The sequence below is a fragment of the Alosa pseudoharengus genome, unplaced genomic scaffold, assembly GCF_046254945.1.
Source record: "Alosa pseudoharengus isolate Yale_2024_CS ecotype anadromous, Long Island Sound unplaced genomic scaffold, YU_APseudo_1.1 YU_APseudo_1.1_scf_5, whole genome shotgun sequence".
Taxonomy (NCBI): domain Eukaryota; kingdom Metazoa; phylum Chordata; class Actinopteri; order Clupeiformes; family Clupeidae; genus Alosa; species Alosa pseudoharengus.
This window is the reverse complement of record NW_027468837.1, coordinates 2855168-2873431: the sequence shown is the minus strand read 5'-3', so window position 1 is coordinate 2873431 and position 18264 is coordinate 2855168. Positions and strand designations below refer to the sequence as shown.

At 38.6% G+C, this 18264-nt stretch overlaps 1 protein-coding gene across 1 annotated transcript in view; it reads left to right on the top strand.

The window, feature by feature from the left end:
• Positions 1–18264, top strand: part of grm7 (glutamate metabotropic receptor 7) — a 251304-nt gene that overhangs the window by 134295 nt on the left and 98745 nt on the right. Inside the window, exons 3-4 of the mRNA XM_076267919.1 lie at positions 5716–5851; positions 8371–8525. Of these exons, the coding sequence (XP_076124034.1) occupies positions 5716–5851; positions 8371–8525 (291 nt within the window). The remainder of the gene's footprint in view (positions 1–5715; positions 5852–8370; positions 8526–18264) is intronic.

Genomic DNA, 18264 nt, shown 5'->3' with positions numbered 1-18264 from the left:
AGCGATCTTCTGCTACTTCTGTGTATTCAATGAAATGCCAGTGGTTTGCTTGTAATTGACAAGTGTACAGTGTAAGGTGCATTATCGCCACCAACTGGGCTGGAGTGTCTATTATTCAAGCTCTCAACGGAAGAATGTATGGGTGTGAGGCGGAAAAATAGCTCCACAGTTTTACATCGAATGGTAAAACACCTGTTGGAAAGCATCTTTTGCAGCGATTTTTGTATGAGCATATCAGTGAACACCCCTGACCACTCGGTGAGTTTCACGTCTTTGTAAACGAAAGTTTAATGCGTTTTAGAAAGATTGTTCCAGTGCACCTATGCAGCTTTGTGGAGGTGGGGGGTGCTACCGCAGAAATGTGTCCAAATTTCAATCTTAAACGTTCTATTTAATCATAATGAAAACAGGGCTTTAAGTGTAAAATAGCGAACTTGTCCTTTAAAATAAGTCAAACTTTTCTTAAATTAAGTCAAATGATTTTGGATAAGTACAAGTTAGTGCAGCAGTAAGTGCTACTTCCATACCGTCAGTGGCAGTTGTAGTCAGTTGGGATATGTGCTAGAATTAGCAAGTCTAGTTGCAGGTAGTGCTACAAGAGGAGCTACTCTCTGAAGAGCTGGGTCTTCAGGAGTTTTTTGAAAGTAGAGAGGGATGCCCCTGCTCTGGTAGAAACTGGTGGTGCGTTCCACCAACGGGGAATAACAGATGAGAAAAGTTTGGAGTGTACAGGTGGCAGAGCCAGACGTCATTTATCTGAGGAGTGCAACAGTTGTTTAGGTTATATATGCCTGTATAAGGGAATTCAAGTAAGTGGATGCAGAACCGGAGAATACTTTGTAGTAGGGCTGGGATAAACGATTATTTTTTAAACGATTAATCTAGCGATTATTTTTTCGATGCATCGATTAATCTAACGATTCATTTTTTCTGTCCGATTCGATTTCGATTCGATTCGATTATCGATTATCTCCTCATTAATTCACTAATAGCAACTTATACATGTTTATTTACATATCTGAATGAAAAAACATGAATTATTTAACATTGCAATATATGTTTATTGCTCTTAAGATTCCAAAATAAAAGACTTAAGTGCAAGTAACTACAAGTGCAAAGTAATGTATTCTTAGTCAGAGGTAGCATTCAATAAGGTTTCAGTTAGTCATTTTAAGACGTTCGTGTGGGAATCATGTGTGGATGCAATTCATAACGTAGTTCAAATAACAGTTCGTACTTCTCTTTTGGACAAGCACTTTTGAGTCTTGGAAAACACTTTTCCATTTCCATCTGGATTTTGCAAACAGAGTCAATAAAATGAGCCCTGCATGAATACAAGCAGCTGCAAGTAAGCATGCTAAACTTGACATCCAAACAGTATTCTAACGTTAGCTTTGAGATAAGGCTACTGCTTGATTGCATACTGTAACTTAACTTCGTTTAGTCTCCTCAATGTACTATGTTGTGATAAGACCGTAGCAGAGTTTACTTTAACTTTAATGCAGCGGTTTTGAACAAATTTGCGCAGCATGGTCACGATGCTAAGCGGATTTAATAGCAATGTAGCCCACTGTGTTCTATGCAGTGCTTCTATGTGGCAACAACAATCCTTCAACAATCGTGAATTTTTGTTAAATGCACATGCAGAGGAGGAGCAGCGGGCTCGTTACGAGAGAGAGCGGGCGGGGCGAGGAAAGGCTGTGTGAGTAAGTGGCAAGTGCAGCTCAATGAAATTATTTTATCTTATCTTTAATTTAAATAGCAGGCCTACAACATAGAACATCAATGTGTGGTGGCCGGTTTTGATTTCGTGGTGCCCAGCCACAGATTAGTCAACGTATGGAAAACACTGAAGGTGTAAAATTAAAAATATTTAGCAGCACACGTTATGCTCGACGAATCGACGCTCATATTTTGCGTCGACGTATTTTTTGCATCGACGTCATCGATTACGTCGACGCGTTGTCCCAGCCCTACTTTGTAGGCAAGCGTTAGTGATTTGAATTTGATGCGGGCGGCTCTAGGTAGCCAGTGTAGCTCGGTGAATAATGGGGTAACGTGCCCTTTTGTGTTGGTTGAAGACCAGGTGTGCCACTGCGTTCTAGATCACCTAAAGGTGTTTTACTGTGCAAGCTGGGAGATCTGTTGTGGCGTTACAGTAATTAAATTGTGAAATAACTATGGCCTGTACCAGGAATTGGGTATCATATTAAGTCAGGTAAGGTCAGATTTTTCATATGTTGTAAAGTGCGAAACTGCACGACTGGGCGACCGAGGCATGATCGGAGAAGGTTAGTTGGTTATCGAGCATTACTCAAATTTCTTGCAACTCTGGTAGGTGCAACAGACAGGGAGTCTGATGTGATGGTTTATAGTAGGTTTCGCTGGGTGGATCAGCAGTTCCGTTTTTGAGAGGTTTAGCTGGAGGCGGTGTGCCTTCATCCTTGTAGATATGTCTGAGAAGCAATCAGAGATCAATGCAGAGACCAAGGGGTTATCAGGTGGAAATGCCAGATAGAGATATGTGTCGTCTGCATTGCAGTGGTATGAGAAGCCATGTGAATGGATAATCGGACCCAGAGAAGTGGTGTAGATAACAAAGAGAAGGGGCCCCAGCACTGAGCCTTGGGGGACCCCTTTGCTGAGATAGTGATGTGCAGACAACCTAGATACTGCGTTGGGCTCCAGAACAAACATCAATAGCACCACCATCTTGGTGGGGGCAATGGAGGAGGCCAATGGAGAAACAGGTATCTTTGACTAGAAATGAGACAGGTGTCACCTAATAGAACTTGATGGACAATGCAGTATATATGTTTCTAATATCTATGGCTGGTCTTATTTCTAGCATGCACACGTTTTCAGCGCAGCTTAAGCCATGCCTGAGACGTGCGTGTCATGCAGTGTGCACGATCTAACCTGTTAACATGGTTATGGAACATGGAAATGAAAACAGACAGGTTACGCAGCTGACATGCAGTCGCCACGTTTGCGGTCTGAATAAGGCGAGTGTAGAGTTGCAGTGTTTCCCACAGAATTGGATTCAATTTGTGGCGGTAGCTGACTTGGACTACACTCAGTGTTTCCTCTATGTTGATTTGGTAGTGGCGGCCCGCCACGGTTTAATTTTCTTCCCCCACGGTATCAGAAATGGGACAGACGCACAATAGTCGCAGTTGCCTTTTAAATGATCCTGCCGACATTATGCACCCCCTGTTGGCAGCCGCTAACATTGCAATTTAACAACAAGCAGAACTATTCAGAGGTTTGGGGCTGTCCAGTTTACCTCCACATAGAGTGTGGATGTGCTTATTGTCCAAACGTTTGCTTTCTTCTGAGTCACTATTAAACAACACCTCCACCAAAAATGTCACCGCGGTGGGTCCGTTTTAATAAGACAACGTTCAACTTGTCAGTTCTGACAGCTCACGTCCTGATATCAAACATCTGGAAACATTAAAACGATAAGTGAGTCACTAATATAGTCTAATATAGTCTATAGATGTAGTAATAGATGTAATGATGTTAAAATAAATAGTTGTGTTGTATGACACGGAAAAGTTTATTTTTTAATAATTTGGGCTACACAGACGCACAAAGGCCGCACGACCTAAACGTTTGTTACCCTTGTTGCTAAATGTGAAAATTAGCAAAAAGAAGTGCAACCATTTTTTTTAATTGTCTAACAAATTAGGCTACAGAATGCTTAGCGTAGGCCAGGGGTGGGCAAACTGCGGCCCGCCGAGCATTTTCATCCGGCCCGCCGAGCATTTCATTTGGTTATCAGGCTGCTCGCTATTTTTTTCCTGCGATAGAGACGACGTTGGTTAGCCTTACTGCAAACTGCTTTTCACTCTCCTTAGAGAACGTTTGCAATGTCAATGTCAAAACATCATGTTAAATCGAGATAACATCATGTTAAACTAAGTTAACTCCTTTGCAGCAGATCTAACGTGAACATTATGTGATTCATTTAATTGTGAAAGCGTCTGCACTCACGAGAGGGAGAGAGAGCCGCAGGTTCCAGCTGGCTTGTCATTGTTGATAATTGATATATCCTTCTTATAAGAAACTTTTAAAAGGAAATCATGAAGGCAACAGTAGTTCCCACTACTGACCATTTAAAAACTGTGCGAGGGCCCAGCCGTAGGTACAGCACTAGCTATAGCGGAGCAGGCAGAAGATCATTGAGAAATAAACGTGAATTAAAGCGACAGTGCACAATTTATACATTTGTTAAACAGCATAAAATTAGCAGTATTTTTAAGCAATTCATATTTTAAAAGAAATACTTTTCATACTAAATTATAGGCTATAAAAAAATTATTTTTTTATGTATGTGTCGTGGGGGGGGGGGGGGGGGGGTGTTGTGGGGCCTGCCCCCACTGCTTAAAAAAATCCTAGAGGAAACACTGACACTACTTGGGCTGACTTGGACTACACTACACTACCAAGATCGTCTTGGTAGTGTATAGGTCTAATTGAGTGCCTGTCACTTTAAGACGTTTGAGGGAACCCTTGCAATTTTAACACAGTTGAAAGGCTGCTGATGTGTGGATGCAATTCACAACGTTTTCTACATGGTTCAAATAAAGGTTCGTACTTCTCCTTGGGACAAGCACTTTTGAATTATGGAAAACACTTTTCCATTTACATCGGGATTTTGCAAACATTCAGTGTCAGAGTCAATAAAATGAGCCCTTCAACGAAATTGACAAGCAGCTGTAAGTAGGCTAAGCATGCTAAATACGACATCCAAACAGTTCGCTTTGAGATACTGCTTGATTTCATAACTTAACTTAGTTTAGTCTCTTCAATGTAGCCTACTATGTTGTGATAAGACCTTAGCAGAGTTCACTTCAATGCAGCAGTTTTGAAAAAATTTGCACAGCATGGTCACGATGCTAAGCGGATTTAATAGCAATTTAGCCAGACGTCTTCTATGCAATGCTTCTATGTGGCAACAACAATCCTTCAACAATCGTGAATATTTTGTTAAATGCACATGCAGAGGAGTGGCAGCGGGCTACGAGAGAGAGCGGGACGGGGCAAGGAAAGGCTGCATGCGTAAAAAGCGCAGCTCAATGGCAATGCAAGGATTTGTCCTTATATTTAATTTAAATTAAATTAAATTAAACATAGAATATTAATCTGTGGCGGCCAATTTTTATTTCGTGGCGCCCCGCCACAGATTAGTCAATGTATGGGAAACACTGAGTTGGACCCATGGTAGAGTGGCTGGGTGGCCTTGCTTGGTGGACTCACACAGGCAGACTCTTGGGTCTTTACCCTATAGTAGGTCTTCACATGAGGGCGGACGCTTCAGCGGTAGCTTTTACGGAAATAGGATACAATTTATTGGAGACAGCTGTTCTCTTGTGAAATAACTCAAACTTGCAAGCTCCTTATGCCTTGTGAGACCTTGAAATTGAATTTGATGCATGCTGTCTATATGACTCAATATGTGCAGCAGTGAAGAAGCCCATGTACAAGTTTCAAGTCACATATAACTTCTACAAATAGCTTTGACAACAATATATTTTTAAATATATCTAGTATCAAATAATCACACACTATAATACAAGGTTTGTGAGGAAATGCATTGAAATAGAGACTGATAATAAGACAATAATAAAAAATCCCTAATGTATTCCTGCATTCATTTTTTCAGAGAGAGGGTTTGCTTAAAAAATGGTTTATGTCTTTTTTCCCCAGGTGGAATCTGCATTGCCCAGTCCTTAAAAATTCCTCATGATCGTAAGCAGGCTGATTTTGACAAGATTGTTGACCAACTCTACAGCACTAATAATGCCCGAGCAGTTATTATATTTGCTTCAGATGAGGATATCCGGTAAGTATATACTGATCAGTGAATGAAATAATACTAAAGTAAACACTGACTGAAGTGTACCATAATTTCCTGACTAATAACCACACTGTCTATGAACTGCACAAGAGTATGTATGTTATGAAATTCCAGTAAGTATTAGCTATATTCAAAGTTTCATCATCTTGTAATAAATTATTTGTCTGATACAACGGAAGTGTCCATATTTGGATTGCATAGCGTCATGCAGGAAAGACAGAGATTTACAACGGTACTGGACATGATATGTTTCAGATCACGGTCATCGTCAACGTTAGAATGCTAACTTTTGGTGAATTTAGGATACAGGCGTGAGTAGACAAAATGTAATGAAATAAACACCTAAATGTGTAAATCGGACCAGCCCAAAATCTTGAAAATGGCCAGTGTATGAAAAAAAATATGTTTTCACCTGCCGTGTCTTGCCTTAGGACCTCAAGGGAACGATGGTTTTGGGAAACAGTCATAACTAAGATGTTGGTTAGTTAAATGTTCCATGTTAGTAAAAAGATAACCTCCGTAGTTGTACGGGAAACACACCCCTGGCATGCTGCTAGACATAGTCGAGTCGCTTGTTGTCAGTGTGCGGCAGGCGGCATTTCTGCAGGCAGCTACAGACACTGTTTTTGACGTGATTTAACTAGTGTTAATTTCGTCAGATGAGACGAGAGGAAATATGTTCGTCAACAACCTTTTTTTTCATGACTTAAGACGAGACGACGACGAGACGGCACTAATGTCGTGAAACACTGACTAAGACTATCTTAAGATGCATTATTGTTGACGAAAAAAGACGAGACTAAAATGTTTTGCATGAAATAAACTAAGATAAAATCTCTTCATTTTCGTCTACAAAATGAGAAGACAGAATATCTAGCTGTTACGTTTTCAAAACATTCCGAATGAGTTCATGCTCCTTGCTGCAACCCTGTGGCTGCAACACGAAACTACATGGAACAAGAACACTGGAGATTAAGCTAACTACCTAAGCTTTATGACACAATGCTACATACCCAGAAGTTGAAGCTTATCTCATACAAATTAACATCCCCCAGAATGTCCATACGAAAATGTTTAGCATGTAATGTCAACTATTTGACTAGTTACACTGATGATGCAAAGTTTGCTAGCAAGTAAGCTAATATGGAAAGTTCACTAGCAAGTTAGTTATGGCTAAGATGGAGAGTTTGTTTGGGGAATGTGTTGCCTTTGGGCGCATATCGCCATCTAGCGTGGCGGAGTAAAACATTAATACTTGGGTCTACGACAGTGTTTCTCAAACTTTTTCAGACAAAGGACCACTTAACTAACCCTAACTAAAAAAAAAAAAGAAAGATTAGACCTACTTCAACAGTATATTAGTCTACACAATAGGCCTACTCACTGAACCACCTTGTTTATTGTCTTTGCACTTTGCTTATTGTGTCAGAGGATTCATATGATTTAAACTGGCATATTTTACAGTGTTGCAGAACTGTTTGGATTTACATACAAGTTGGTTCAATATTGCAAACAACTCATCTATATTATATTTTACCACGTCTGCTCGCGGACCACTTGGGATAGCTTACGGACCACCACACTTTGAGAAACACTGGTCTACGAATATCATGACAGTGGTCCAGTCAAATTTTTTACTGTCTATGGTCAAATCCCAGCCGAGCTATAATTGTAGCTTGACTTACCTGTGCATGTAAACATACTGACTGACAAAAAATCAGAATGAGTAATTATAACAGACGAGTAGCTCTGTGGACACACAATATTGTTGGAAAATTGAGATGTGTGAAACACTATTTGACTCAAATGGTAATCAGAAATAATTTGTTATAAAAAAAACTGACTAAAACTGACTAAGACTAAGATACCTTTAGTTTTCATTTGACTAAAACTAGACTAAAATGACGAGACTTTTAGTCGACTAAAACTTAACTAACAAAAATGATATTTGAATGACTAAATATGACAGACTAAAAATAAAATTTTGTCACAAGACTAAGACTAAGACTAAAAAAAAAATAGGTGACAAAATTAACACTAGATTTAACACAATATTTTGATCGAACGGGTTGCACAAATCTGCATATGATTAGGGAGGTGAGGACTGCCTTTGTAATGTGATAGAACTTAATATTTTGACTGTGCCCAGGGCCGCTTACAGGTCCTGTGCCCCCGGGCAACTGACCAGTAGACCTAATGACCTAATGGTTAATTTGACCCTGCACGCCCTGTCAATTTAAGAAGAAATGGGATACAGTATCATAAGAACAAAGCTGCAAACAATTCTGATGTTTAACACCTTTGTGAATCTGCTTTTTGGATAGAACCTTGTATAGAAGAGTTTTGTATAGAACCTTCTTCAGAACACATTTAAGACAATTCTGAAGAAGATAATGAATGAGGCCCAATGCATAAATTGTGGTTAAAAATTGGGAAATTATGACGATGGATTACTGGTTGACTCGATTTCTTATGAAAGTGATGCTAACTTGCTGACTTTCCAGGGGAATGCTCAATGCCAGCAAAAAAGCTGATAAAGTTGGACACTTTCTGTGGATTGGCTCAGACAGCTGGGGTGCCAAAAACAGTCCAATTCACTTGCTGGAGGAGGCTGCAGTGGGAGCCATCACCATTCTTCCCAAGAGAGCCACAATTGCTGGTAAGACCATGTAGAAATGGGCATGAAATCATCAAAGTTATTTTACTGATAATTGTGTTTTTTTCATAACATGCCAAAATAAATGTTTTGTACAGTGGTATACAGGATGTGGCTCTTATCCCTGTGGGGCCAATAGACACAAAGTGTGTTAAAATTCACACCCATTCTTCTGTGTTGAATTGGCCACGGAGTTCTCATCACACAGATATCCCATGAATAAACTGCACATCCTCAGCTTTGAAATTCTGCAAGTCTGCAATTGTTCCCAGAAAAAATTACCCCTGAATTTACATGAAATGTACATTGCAGACTTGCAGAAGAATGGATGAGAATGCAGAGCTGTATGCAGAATGTAAATTTACATTCTGCATACAGCTCTGCATTCTCATCCATTCTTCTCGGTGGAATATACAGTGCAGCCAGAAAGTTTTCAGACCCTTTCAAGTTTTCCATATTTTATTCTCATCTCTTCAGACTCATCTTAAAATGGATTCAATTCATTTTTTTCTCATCAATGTACTCACAATACTGCACAAAAAACAAGTATTTTGTAAATGTATATGTACGCTTCTCTCATCTTCACAAATGAACTCTGAATCTTATTCATAGTGACCATTGGGTCCTTGGTTACCTGGCAATCAAGCCCCTTTGTCCCCAATTACTCAGTTTGGCTGGGTGGTCAGATCTAAGAAGACTGGTGGTTGTTCCAAATCTCCATTTGAGAATGATGGAGCTACCGTGCTCTTGGGTAATCCTGTCTCGCAGGTCTACCAACAAATGCTCTCAACCTTGTGGCTTGGTTTTCACTCTGACATACACCATCAACTTTGAGACCTTATATAGACAGATGTGTGCCTAATAATGTCCAGTGGACTCCAATCAAGTTCTAGAAGCATCTCCAGGACCATTGATAGAAGTAGGATGCACCAGAGCTCAATTGCAAGCATCATAACAAAGAATACTTATGTAAATGGGATATTTCAATCTTTTATTATGACTGCCCTATTATGACTGCCCTGAGTGCCGGTTCAGACCTCCATGGGGCCCTAAGCAAAATCCTGCTATGGGGCCCTCCTACCTTATTTCACAATGTCTTTCAACGAAGACACGAAAAACCACAAAGACCCATTGGAGAGGGATTTGTTATTAGCTGTGCAAAGTCTGAGTTGAAATGTCCAGGGATATTCCAACTCATGGAACGTCTCTCGGCCAATCAGAAACAAACAAATAGTTTCATAGAACCCAATTGTTGTATAATAAGAGGTAACAGCAGGTGCCCCCAGAGCCATATAAAGGTACCTTATACGGCTCTGGGTGCCCCCTTCCACCAAGTTAGCTTGTCATTCATTTGATCTAATAGCAAAGTAAATAGTGACTAAAGGCATTTGAAGTTGGCACTGCTTTTGACTTAGGCAGAAAGTTTTATTTGGAAAACTGGACCAGACTGGTTACATACCATACATATCCATCAGCAAAAACCTTGCTACCAAAAAACATTGCCTCATACAATTTTTTTTTTTAAGTCTACAGCTGCTCAACCTTTATATGTTCCTGCTGGCCAATATGATTAAATGATTACAACATCTCCCTCCACCAGTATGCAGATGCTTTACAGTATGTGGTATTTCATGTTGGCATCTCCATCAGCCATCTGTGTGACTGCATCAACAACATTAAGTTATCTATGTCTCATAATTCTTTGTAGCATACTAAATACTACCTTCATTTGAGGAAAAAAAACAGGTGTCATTCTAAATTGTAAAATTAGATTGATGAATCACACTGGAAATCCCTGTGTAATATCTGCTTAATATTACCAAACATATATAGTATGTTGTAAGCTTTCAGAGTTGACTTTGTTTTTTATATCTTATATATCTTCCTGATGTTGTATTCTCTACACAGTAGTCATTTTGCTCTTGTCTATGACTAAAATAATGATAATGATAATAATCATCATCATTGTGGGTATATCAGTAGGAGTAATTTTATTTTAGTAGTAGCAGAATATAGTATTATCATAATTTTCACCAGGTGTATGTGTTGTTTTTCAACCAGGGATGACTAGAGCAATCATGTCAAACATCATATCATGTAATGAGGCTTAAGGTTAACTGCCTGTAATCCACCCAACTGCCAGGCCCTTGTAGCATGATGACACATCAAAGGGTCACATGCTTCCCCTCCCCCTTGGTCTCTGGAGATGTGCATGACAGGTCTGATCTTAGGCACCATATCAAATCATGCTACTAAGACCCAACTATAATAGAAAGTCTTTATCTCTCTGAAATGGTGGACTGTGGCACATGTGACACACATTTAAGAGAATGCAATATGAACATGATAGCAGATATATAGATGATGAGGTCAAAGGAGGGTAATGGATGGAGAAATTAAGTTTGAACAGAATAATACTGATAGATAGCAAAAATGTGAAGCTGTATTGTAACCTGTACTACACATCCTCTTCCCTCTGGGGAAAATATGAGAAAATCTGAGATGAGAAGAGGGAGCAAATCACCAAAGAATTTATATTACTGTCTAAAGGGAACTAGATTAATAAGCAAGACATATTTTTATGTTTGTATCTGGATAATGATGTATGGAATTAGATAGTGTGGGGGATGTGGCATGAGAAAGGGCTGTAGGCACTGGACTGACTCTCTGTGACAGAAATGGCCTTCACTTGGTCCTGCTCCACTGGAAACCATGCGAGTGAATTTAAAACATAAATCATTAATGCTCAGTACACATTAGCACTGATGCATACCATTACATATACAGTGCCCTCTACAATTATTGGCAACCCTGGTAAAGTTGAGTAGAGGAATAAAATAAACCTTCAAGGGATAATTATTTTAACATAACATTTTAACATGTGTTTTAATTAGTGGCACCCTTTGAAATACACTGGCAAGGCATAGGGGTGAAAATATTCCCCTTGGAAATGAGACCCACTAGCCTACCCTTCGAAGAAATCGTACCACACTGAAAGCAAATATTTTGTCATTAGTGACCTATATCTTTCCTCTGTCAACTACAGTTGCATTCAGGTCTGAACAAAACCATTCAGGAATTATTTTAGCAAAATTGGAACATTTGTAATGTTTGATTTGTCCCTCTTGATCAGAACGAAGGAAATAGGCAAGGCAAGTTGGTTGGAGAACAGGCATTCCAGAGTAGGAATTAGCCAGGACAACTCCACGTAGACTGTTACTGCTATAATTTTATTTACAATACTTTATAATAACTACACACAATTCATCATTTATTAAGCCTTTGTTACTTATTAGTTAATGGTTTGTTCATCATTAGTAATTTCTTGTTCATACATAATTTATCATCAGTAAAGCATTTGTTCACAAAATTATAAATGGTTTGTTCATAGTAAATAAGCCTATCCAAAAAATATGTTTGTAAGTACATCATTTATACTTAATAAGTAATGAAACACAGGGGCGCCGGCAGGAATTGATGCTATGGTACGCACACCCATCCGCCGCCCCGCGTGGACAGTATTTTTCCTTTAGGTTCGTGCATACATAGCATAACAACATCCACATGCAATAATGCAACAACAACGTCTACAATTACCTATTCATTTGGGCAACTTTATACATCCCTATACAGGCTGAAGCTACCTTTAGTTGTGTTATAGCGTACTGTAACGTCTGGCTTTAAACAGCTGTAATGCAGTCGTTCTGACAAGCACACCAATTGCTTAGCCAACCTTGTTCTTGCCCATCTTAAATAGCTCCTCTAGCTTTGCTGCCTCCATCCTTTCTGTTTTCGTTGTTTAAACTTGTGATATCCATGAATTAAGTTAGTGAATTAGCTCAACATTGTGTGCTGATAACCATATAGAAAGCCGAGTAAAAGAAAACAAGTAGCCTATGCGTGCCTGCATGCGTATTCTCTCCTGCTCAAACATGTGTGCGCGTTAATTTTAGTGTTCACTAACTTTACTTGATAGAAAATTGTAAATAGCAACTAATGGGATACTGTGCATAATGTAGTTGGAAAAGTATGGTAGGCCAATATGGTGTGAATATACACACACACAAGGTAAATTTTCTCTCGTTGTTGAGTGATGGTACGCACAGTGCGTACGGACGTACACCTGCAGGCGCGCCTGATGAAACAACCACTTATAATGAAATCATTTTCTTATTATAAACCAGTTGCAAACTATTACAAAATGCTTTGTTCATCCTTTGTAAAGCATTGTTCCTATGTTAATTCTCATAAATAAAGTATTTGTACACACAGTTATAAATGATTTGATCATAGTAAATAAGCCTATATCTAAAATATGTTCATGAATTATTGTTATTCCACTGCTTGGTTGAATTTCCCATTGTCCTACGTAATTTAGAACGACCATTAACCGTATGTTATCTGCACACCTATGAAGTAGATCCATTTTTTGGCCGTATCACACTTGTATATTAATTCGCCGAACTCGTTGTGAAGTTTAAATGAACTGTCACGTTGCATCCGAGCTGTAAAATGCAGACGTTCAGAACATTGCAACATTGTAGCATATGACAGAGGTGGCTTTTAGCTAGATGGATTGCAGCAGGCTAAGTAAAATAGCGATGTTTCAAAGCTGAAGTTCATCAGAATCTTGGGATACGCCCGCTTGACAACGGGAGAGATAGAACTAACGACTGGCCTTTGGCCGTAGCAACCATCCATTTAGAACTAGTAACGGCAGTTTGTCCTGTGAGTTGAGAAATTAGTTGATATGTGTCGGAAGAAATTAGTTCTACAAACAAGACAGTTTTAGCGATTAAAACGTTTAAATTGTAACAGGAAATGAACACAACGCAAATGGCAACAATGGAATAAGCGGGATAATGGACTCCACGGTGGTCTGTTCACAGAAACGGCCCTCCGCTTCGCGTCGGGGCCGTTTTACAACCTCGACCGTGCATTAACTTCTGTGAACAGACCACCATGTCGTCCATTATCCCTTACTTAATTATGCAATAATATTATGAATTTATGAATTATTGTTAATTATGCAATAATATTTTGTTGATGAAGTAATATTTCCATTATTTAACAGTTGTTACATACACATGCACTAATGATTAGTTAGGGTGAGGATACATATTTTATAAACCACTTCCTAATACTATAATTCATGATTAACTCAGGAGTTACAAGTGTTTAGTTAATTATATTTTGTGAGCTTATCTAAAGTGAGGACTTTCTATGCCTTGCAACACATTTTCAAATGAGTTGTAAAGATTACATTCATTAATTTAGCAGACAAGCGACGTACACATGTCAATTAAATTGAAGGCCATTGACATAACAGTGAAAGCCGGGAATCGAACCCCCAACTTTTCAGGCTACTGCATGCTAGTCTAGCTCCTTATCCACTACACTACCTTGGCCCAGATAGAAACCCCTACAACTATGCAAGAGTTTCTGTTTTCTTCTACTACACACTGTTATTAAACATCTGTAAACTATTATTAAATGCTGTATTCTTCATTTGTAAAGCATTATTCCTACATTAATTCTCATCTGTAAATCATGTTTACACACAGTTAAAAATGGTTTGTTCATAGTAAACACCAGGCATGCAAACTCCTCACCTTTCGCCGTTTTGAATCCAAAATGACTGACTTACGTGGTTTGTGCAGAACCGATGAGAAAATATTTAGGGGGGGGGGGGGGGGGTCAACGTGAGCTGAGTTTACTATTGTGCAGACGCAAACACATCTTGGTGTTGCCAGAGCGCCATTAAAAATTTCAGCAACGAATGTTAGGCTATGTGCGTTTACTAAACATCAGTGGAAGCTTGTTGCTGCAGAGGCAACGTGAACAGAACGCTCGCGCAGGTATAGCCTCCTTTTGTGAGCGCAGATAGGCCTAGATGCGTCTGAAATGTCAGCTGGAATGTGAGCACGGCGAGGAGAGGTGCCTAGAGATGTCACATGTGGGCTAGTTGAAACTTTCAACTTCTGTTAGCAAAAGATGTTGCGATTAGTGTAGCAACGTAGCATTGGCGGTTTTGTTTTAATGTTGTTAAAGTTAGCGATATGAGACAGAAATATAGACACAACGAGTTAATTTGATGAATAGGTTACGTGCTGTATTTGGTCTAGATCGGCAAAATGTGAAGCAAATACACAGACCTTGTCAGTATAGCAAAGGCTAATGTGAATAACCTAAAGAGTTAAATGTCTCCTAAACTGGGCTGTGCAAAACGTTTAACTCCTTTAATTATTCACATTTAACTCTTTAATTATTCACATTAGACTTTGCTATACTGATCTTTGCTATACTGATCTGGCTCAGAGACAAAATCAGTGTTGATTGACATGTCTTTAAGAAACGTTCAGTGACCTGATCAGAAGTAGCCTGTGCCTATAGGGTAGGCTACAGTTTAACATTTAGTGTGAACACTAATCACACAACACAACTTTATTGGTTGGTTAAACAAACTAACTAGCCACAATGCCACAATCTGTAAGTAACCTAGGCTGCAGGATAACACTTGTTATGAAACAGTGTGCCCTCCACAACACACTCTCCCCCAACATTATAAATCAATTGCACCATATTGCTATGTAGCATAGTAATGTTATACACCATTTGAAAGCTTGGACACTTGGGAATCCATATATGACAACCTTTTTCATGTACAATCTGTATAGTGCTTTACATTGTCAGATTAATCTTACTATGTCTTAATTAAATTGTATCAAATTGCCCTCCTCTTGTGCTTCCCTACCTTCTAGCTGCAGTGTGTATCCTTATCAATAAGATAGATGCAGCAAATTGGGTATTGAAATAGTCACCGGAATCCATATTTTTATCCATTGTTTTATCCAATATTTGTTGTGCAGATGTATAATCCATCTTATCCACACCCATTGAACCAACAAAGAAAATGCAAAGACATTTCTGTAATTATTCCATAGTGTAGTCATTCCATCAGAACCTCTGACAAACAATCCAAATAGTCCAGAAACCACACAGTAAGGCTTTTATTGTCAGTATGCAATTTGGGTAACCAAAAGTCCTATGGGGAGTTTCCATTGGGCATTTTACAAAACACATGAGCATATCTTAGCAAATAATGGTCTAAATGACTCATTTTTCATTTTATTTTGATCTACTTTTGCACACGGCTTCACAAGACCTGGTCTAGACACAAAAATGCCCATTCCATAGGAAGTTAAAACATTTCAAATCGATTTTACAAAAATTAGTCTAGTTTACCCTATTTTATATAATGTTAGTCTGAAATAGTGTGTGTCTCAAGCAAGTTTCACCTGGTTTGGTTCAACAAATATTCAAACTTATCATCTTTATTCTAATACTATGCCTACTATGTCTTCATGTCCAATAGGCCTGAAATCTTCAGAAATGTCTGAACTTCAGGCACAGAGAAAAAAGAAAGAAAGAAAACTCATGTAGATTGCTTAGGAGGAGAGGAGGGCCATGCTGAAGCATGATGCCAAACAGTGCAACGGGCCCCTCACACTTAAGGAGAAATAGGAGAAGAAGACACTTTTTTTATATTCACTTATTTTTATCATACATATGATATTTTTGGCCACAACAAATTTTTTAGTGATTTTATAGTTTGTTTTCTCTGTAAATCTCTGGTTTTGGGCCATTTCATACTCCGTGGAAGCTATGCACTATTGTCACTTCGCGTGCCCTTCTCACCTTTTTCACCCCTGACCAGTTTGCATGCCTGAAACACGCATATCTATAATATATTTTTGAATTGACTGTTATAATATCACTGGGCAGAGGTAGTGTAGTGGATAGGGAGCCTGGTTAACATGCAGTAACCCATAAAGTTGGGGTTCAAACCCCGGCGTCCACCAATGTGGCCTTGCCCTTTAATTTCATTGACATGTGTAAGTCGCTTTGGGTGAAAGTGTCGGCTAAATGAATAAATGCAAGTGCAAACTTTATAACTCATTTGTAAATGTGTTGCAAGCCATAAAACGTCCTCACTTTAGATGAGCTCACAAAATATCATTAACTAACCACTTGTAACTCCTGAGTTTATCATGAATTATAGTATTAGGAAGTGGTTTATAAAATATGTATCCTCACCCTAACTAATCATTAGTGCATGTGTATGTAACAACTGTTAAATAATGGAATCAAAAACATATTATTGCATCATTTATTAAGTTTTAACAATAAACATATTTAGATATAGGCTTATTTACTATGAACAAACTATTTATAACTGTGTGAACAAATGCTTTACAAATGCTTTACTGATGATACATTAGAAATTTCTAATGATGAACAAACCATTAACTAATAAGTAACAAAGGCTTAATAAATGATTAATTGTCTGTAGTTATTATAAAGTGTTACCAAAAAGATGTTTGCTGTTTTCATACATATGCATACATACCTAATCAATCAGTGTTACCACTTCTCCTCCCATGTTTTTGTGTAATACTTCATTTTCCCCTCTACCTTCCGATAGATACATATGTATGAATAAGAAAAGCACAGCTAGCCTGAAGAGCTCTCCTGTGCCCGGAAAAAAGCATTTTCAGTCATGTGCGGTCTGTTCGTACATACAATGACAAGTTATGAGGCACTATAGTCTTAGTACATCAGCTCCAACATCTGTAAGATTTTGCCTCTGCGACGATAGTGAAAAATTCCACTTACTCTGCATAATGTGTTACAAAGTACTGCTTGGACCCTGCTCGTCATAGATTTTTAGGATTTATTTCTTCTTGATAAATTGCACCTCTTAGCATACCACTGTCATGACAGTGGCTACTTGTGTACCAGTCAGCCAGCTCAGGCTGGAATTTTGCTGGCAGCCTGTCAGTAAGTGTTGCCAGTCTGAATGGCTCTCGATACTGAGATGTGACAAGAGATAGAGGGACTGGGTATAGATGCCTGAGTAGGCAATAATTATGCTACTATTTAAAAAAAAAATTGGTAGCCTGATCCAGTTAACTGTCTTGCCTGCCTTCACTATACTATACACTCTAACACTCATTTCTGCTTATAACCTTGGTTGGTGGCCAAATAAAGGAACCATGTTATGTGTTGGCTACATGTCTATTGAACCTGAGACTCATTTTGTTTTGTAGTTTTTTTTGTACATGATGTCTCATGTTGGCAACTTCACTGTTTATCAAATAAATAAATTAATAAATTAATACATTAATAAAACAAAACTAAAGAACCCGGGAGGTGTCACTGAAAGAATCAGGGCTGTAGTGGCTAAGGCTAAACGCAAGTAAACACAGTTTATCCCCCTTTGAAATGTCAGAAATAGAGTTTATCCACTATTCCAACTTTATCCCTATTGCAACTTTTAATATTACTAAATCACTGTATTATTTACTATTCACTGTATTATTATTTAGTAAAATGTGCACACAATTGGTATAGGCAGGATTGCAGTCATCTTCAAAGCAGGAATACAGTGTGTACACATTAGCAAAGTTTTCAGGCTAAGACATAACTATTTAGTGACTGTGTTGGAGTAGATGCTTAAGAATATCAGAAAATGCAGATAACTGAGCAGTTTTATTTTATCGTGGAACAACTGGCAGAAGGACTGCTTGTGTGTGCTATAAGCCAAATGCCAGTGTTGAAAAGGAAATTTAGCTCTATGTTCTATGAAATTTAATTTTATAGAGCTTAACAGCACATTTAACAGAAGCAGATTTGTGATTTTTTCATTTTCTAAAATAGACTGATGGGTGCGTTCCAAACG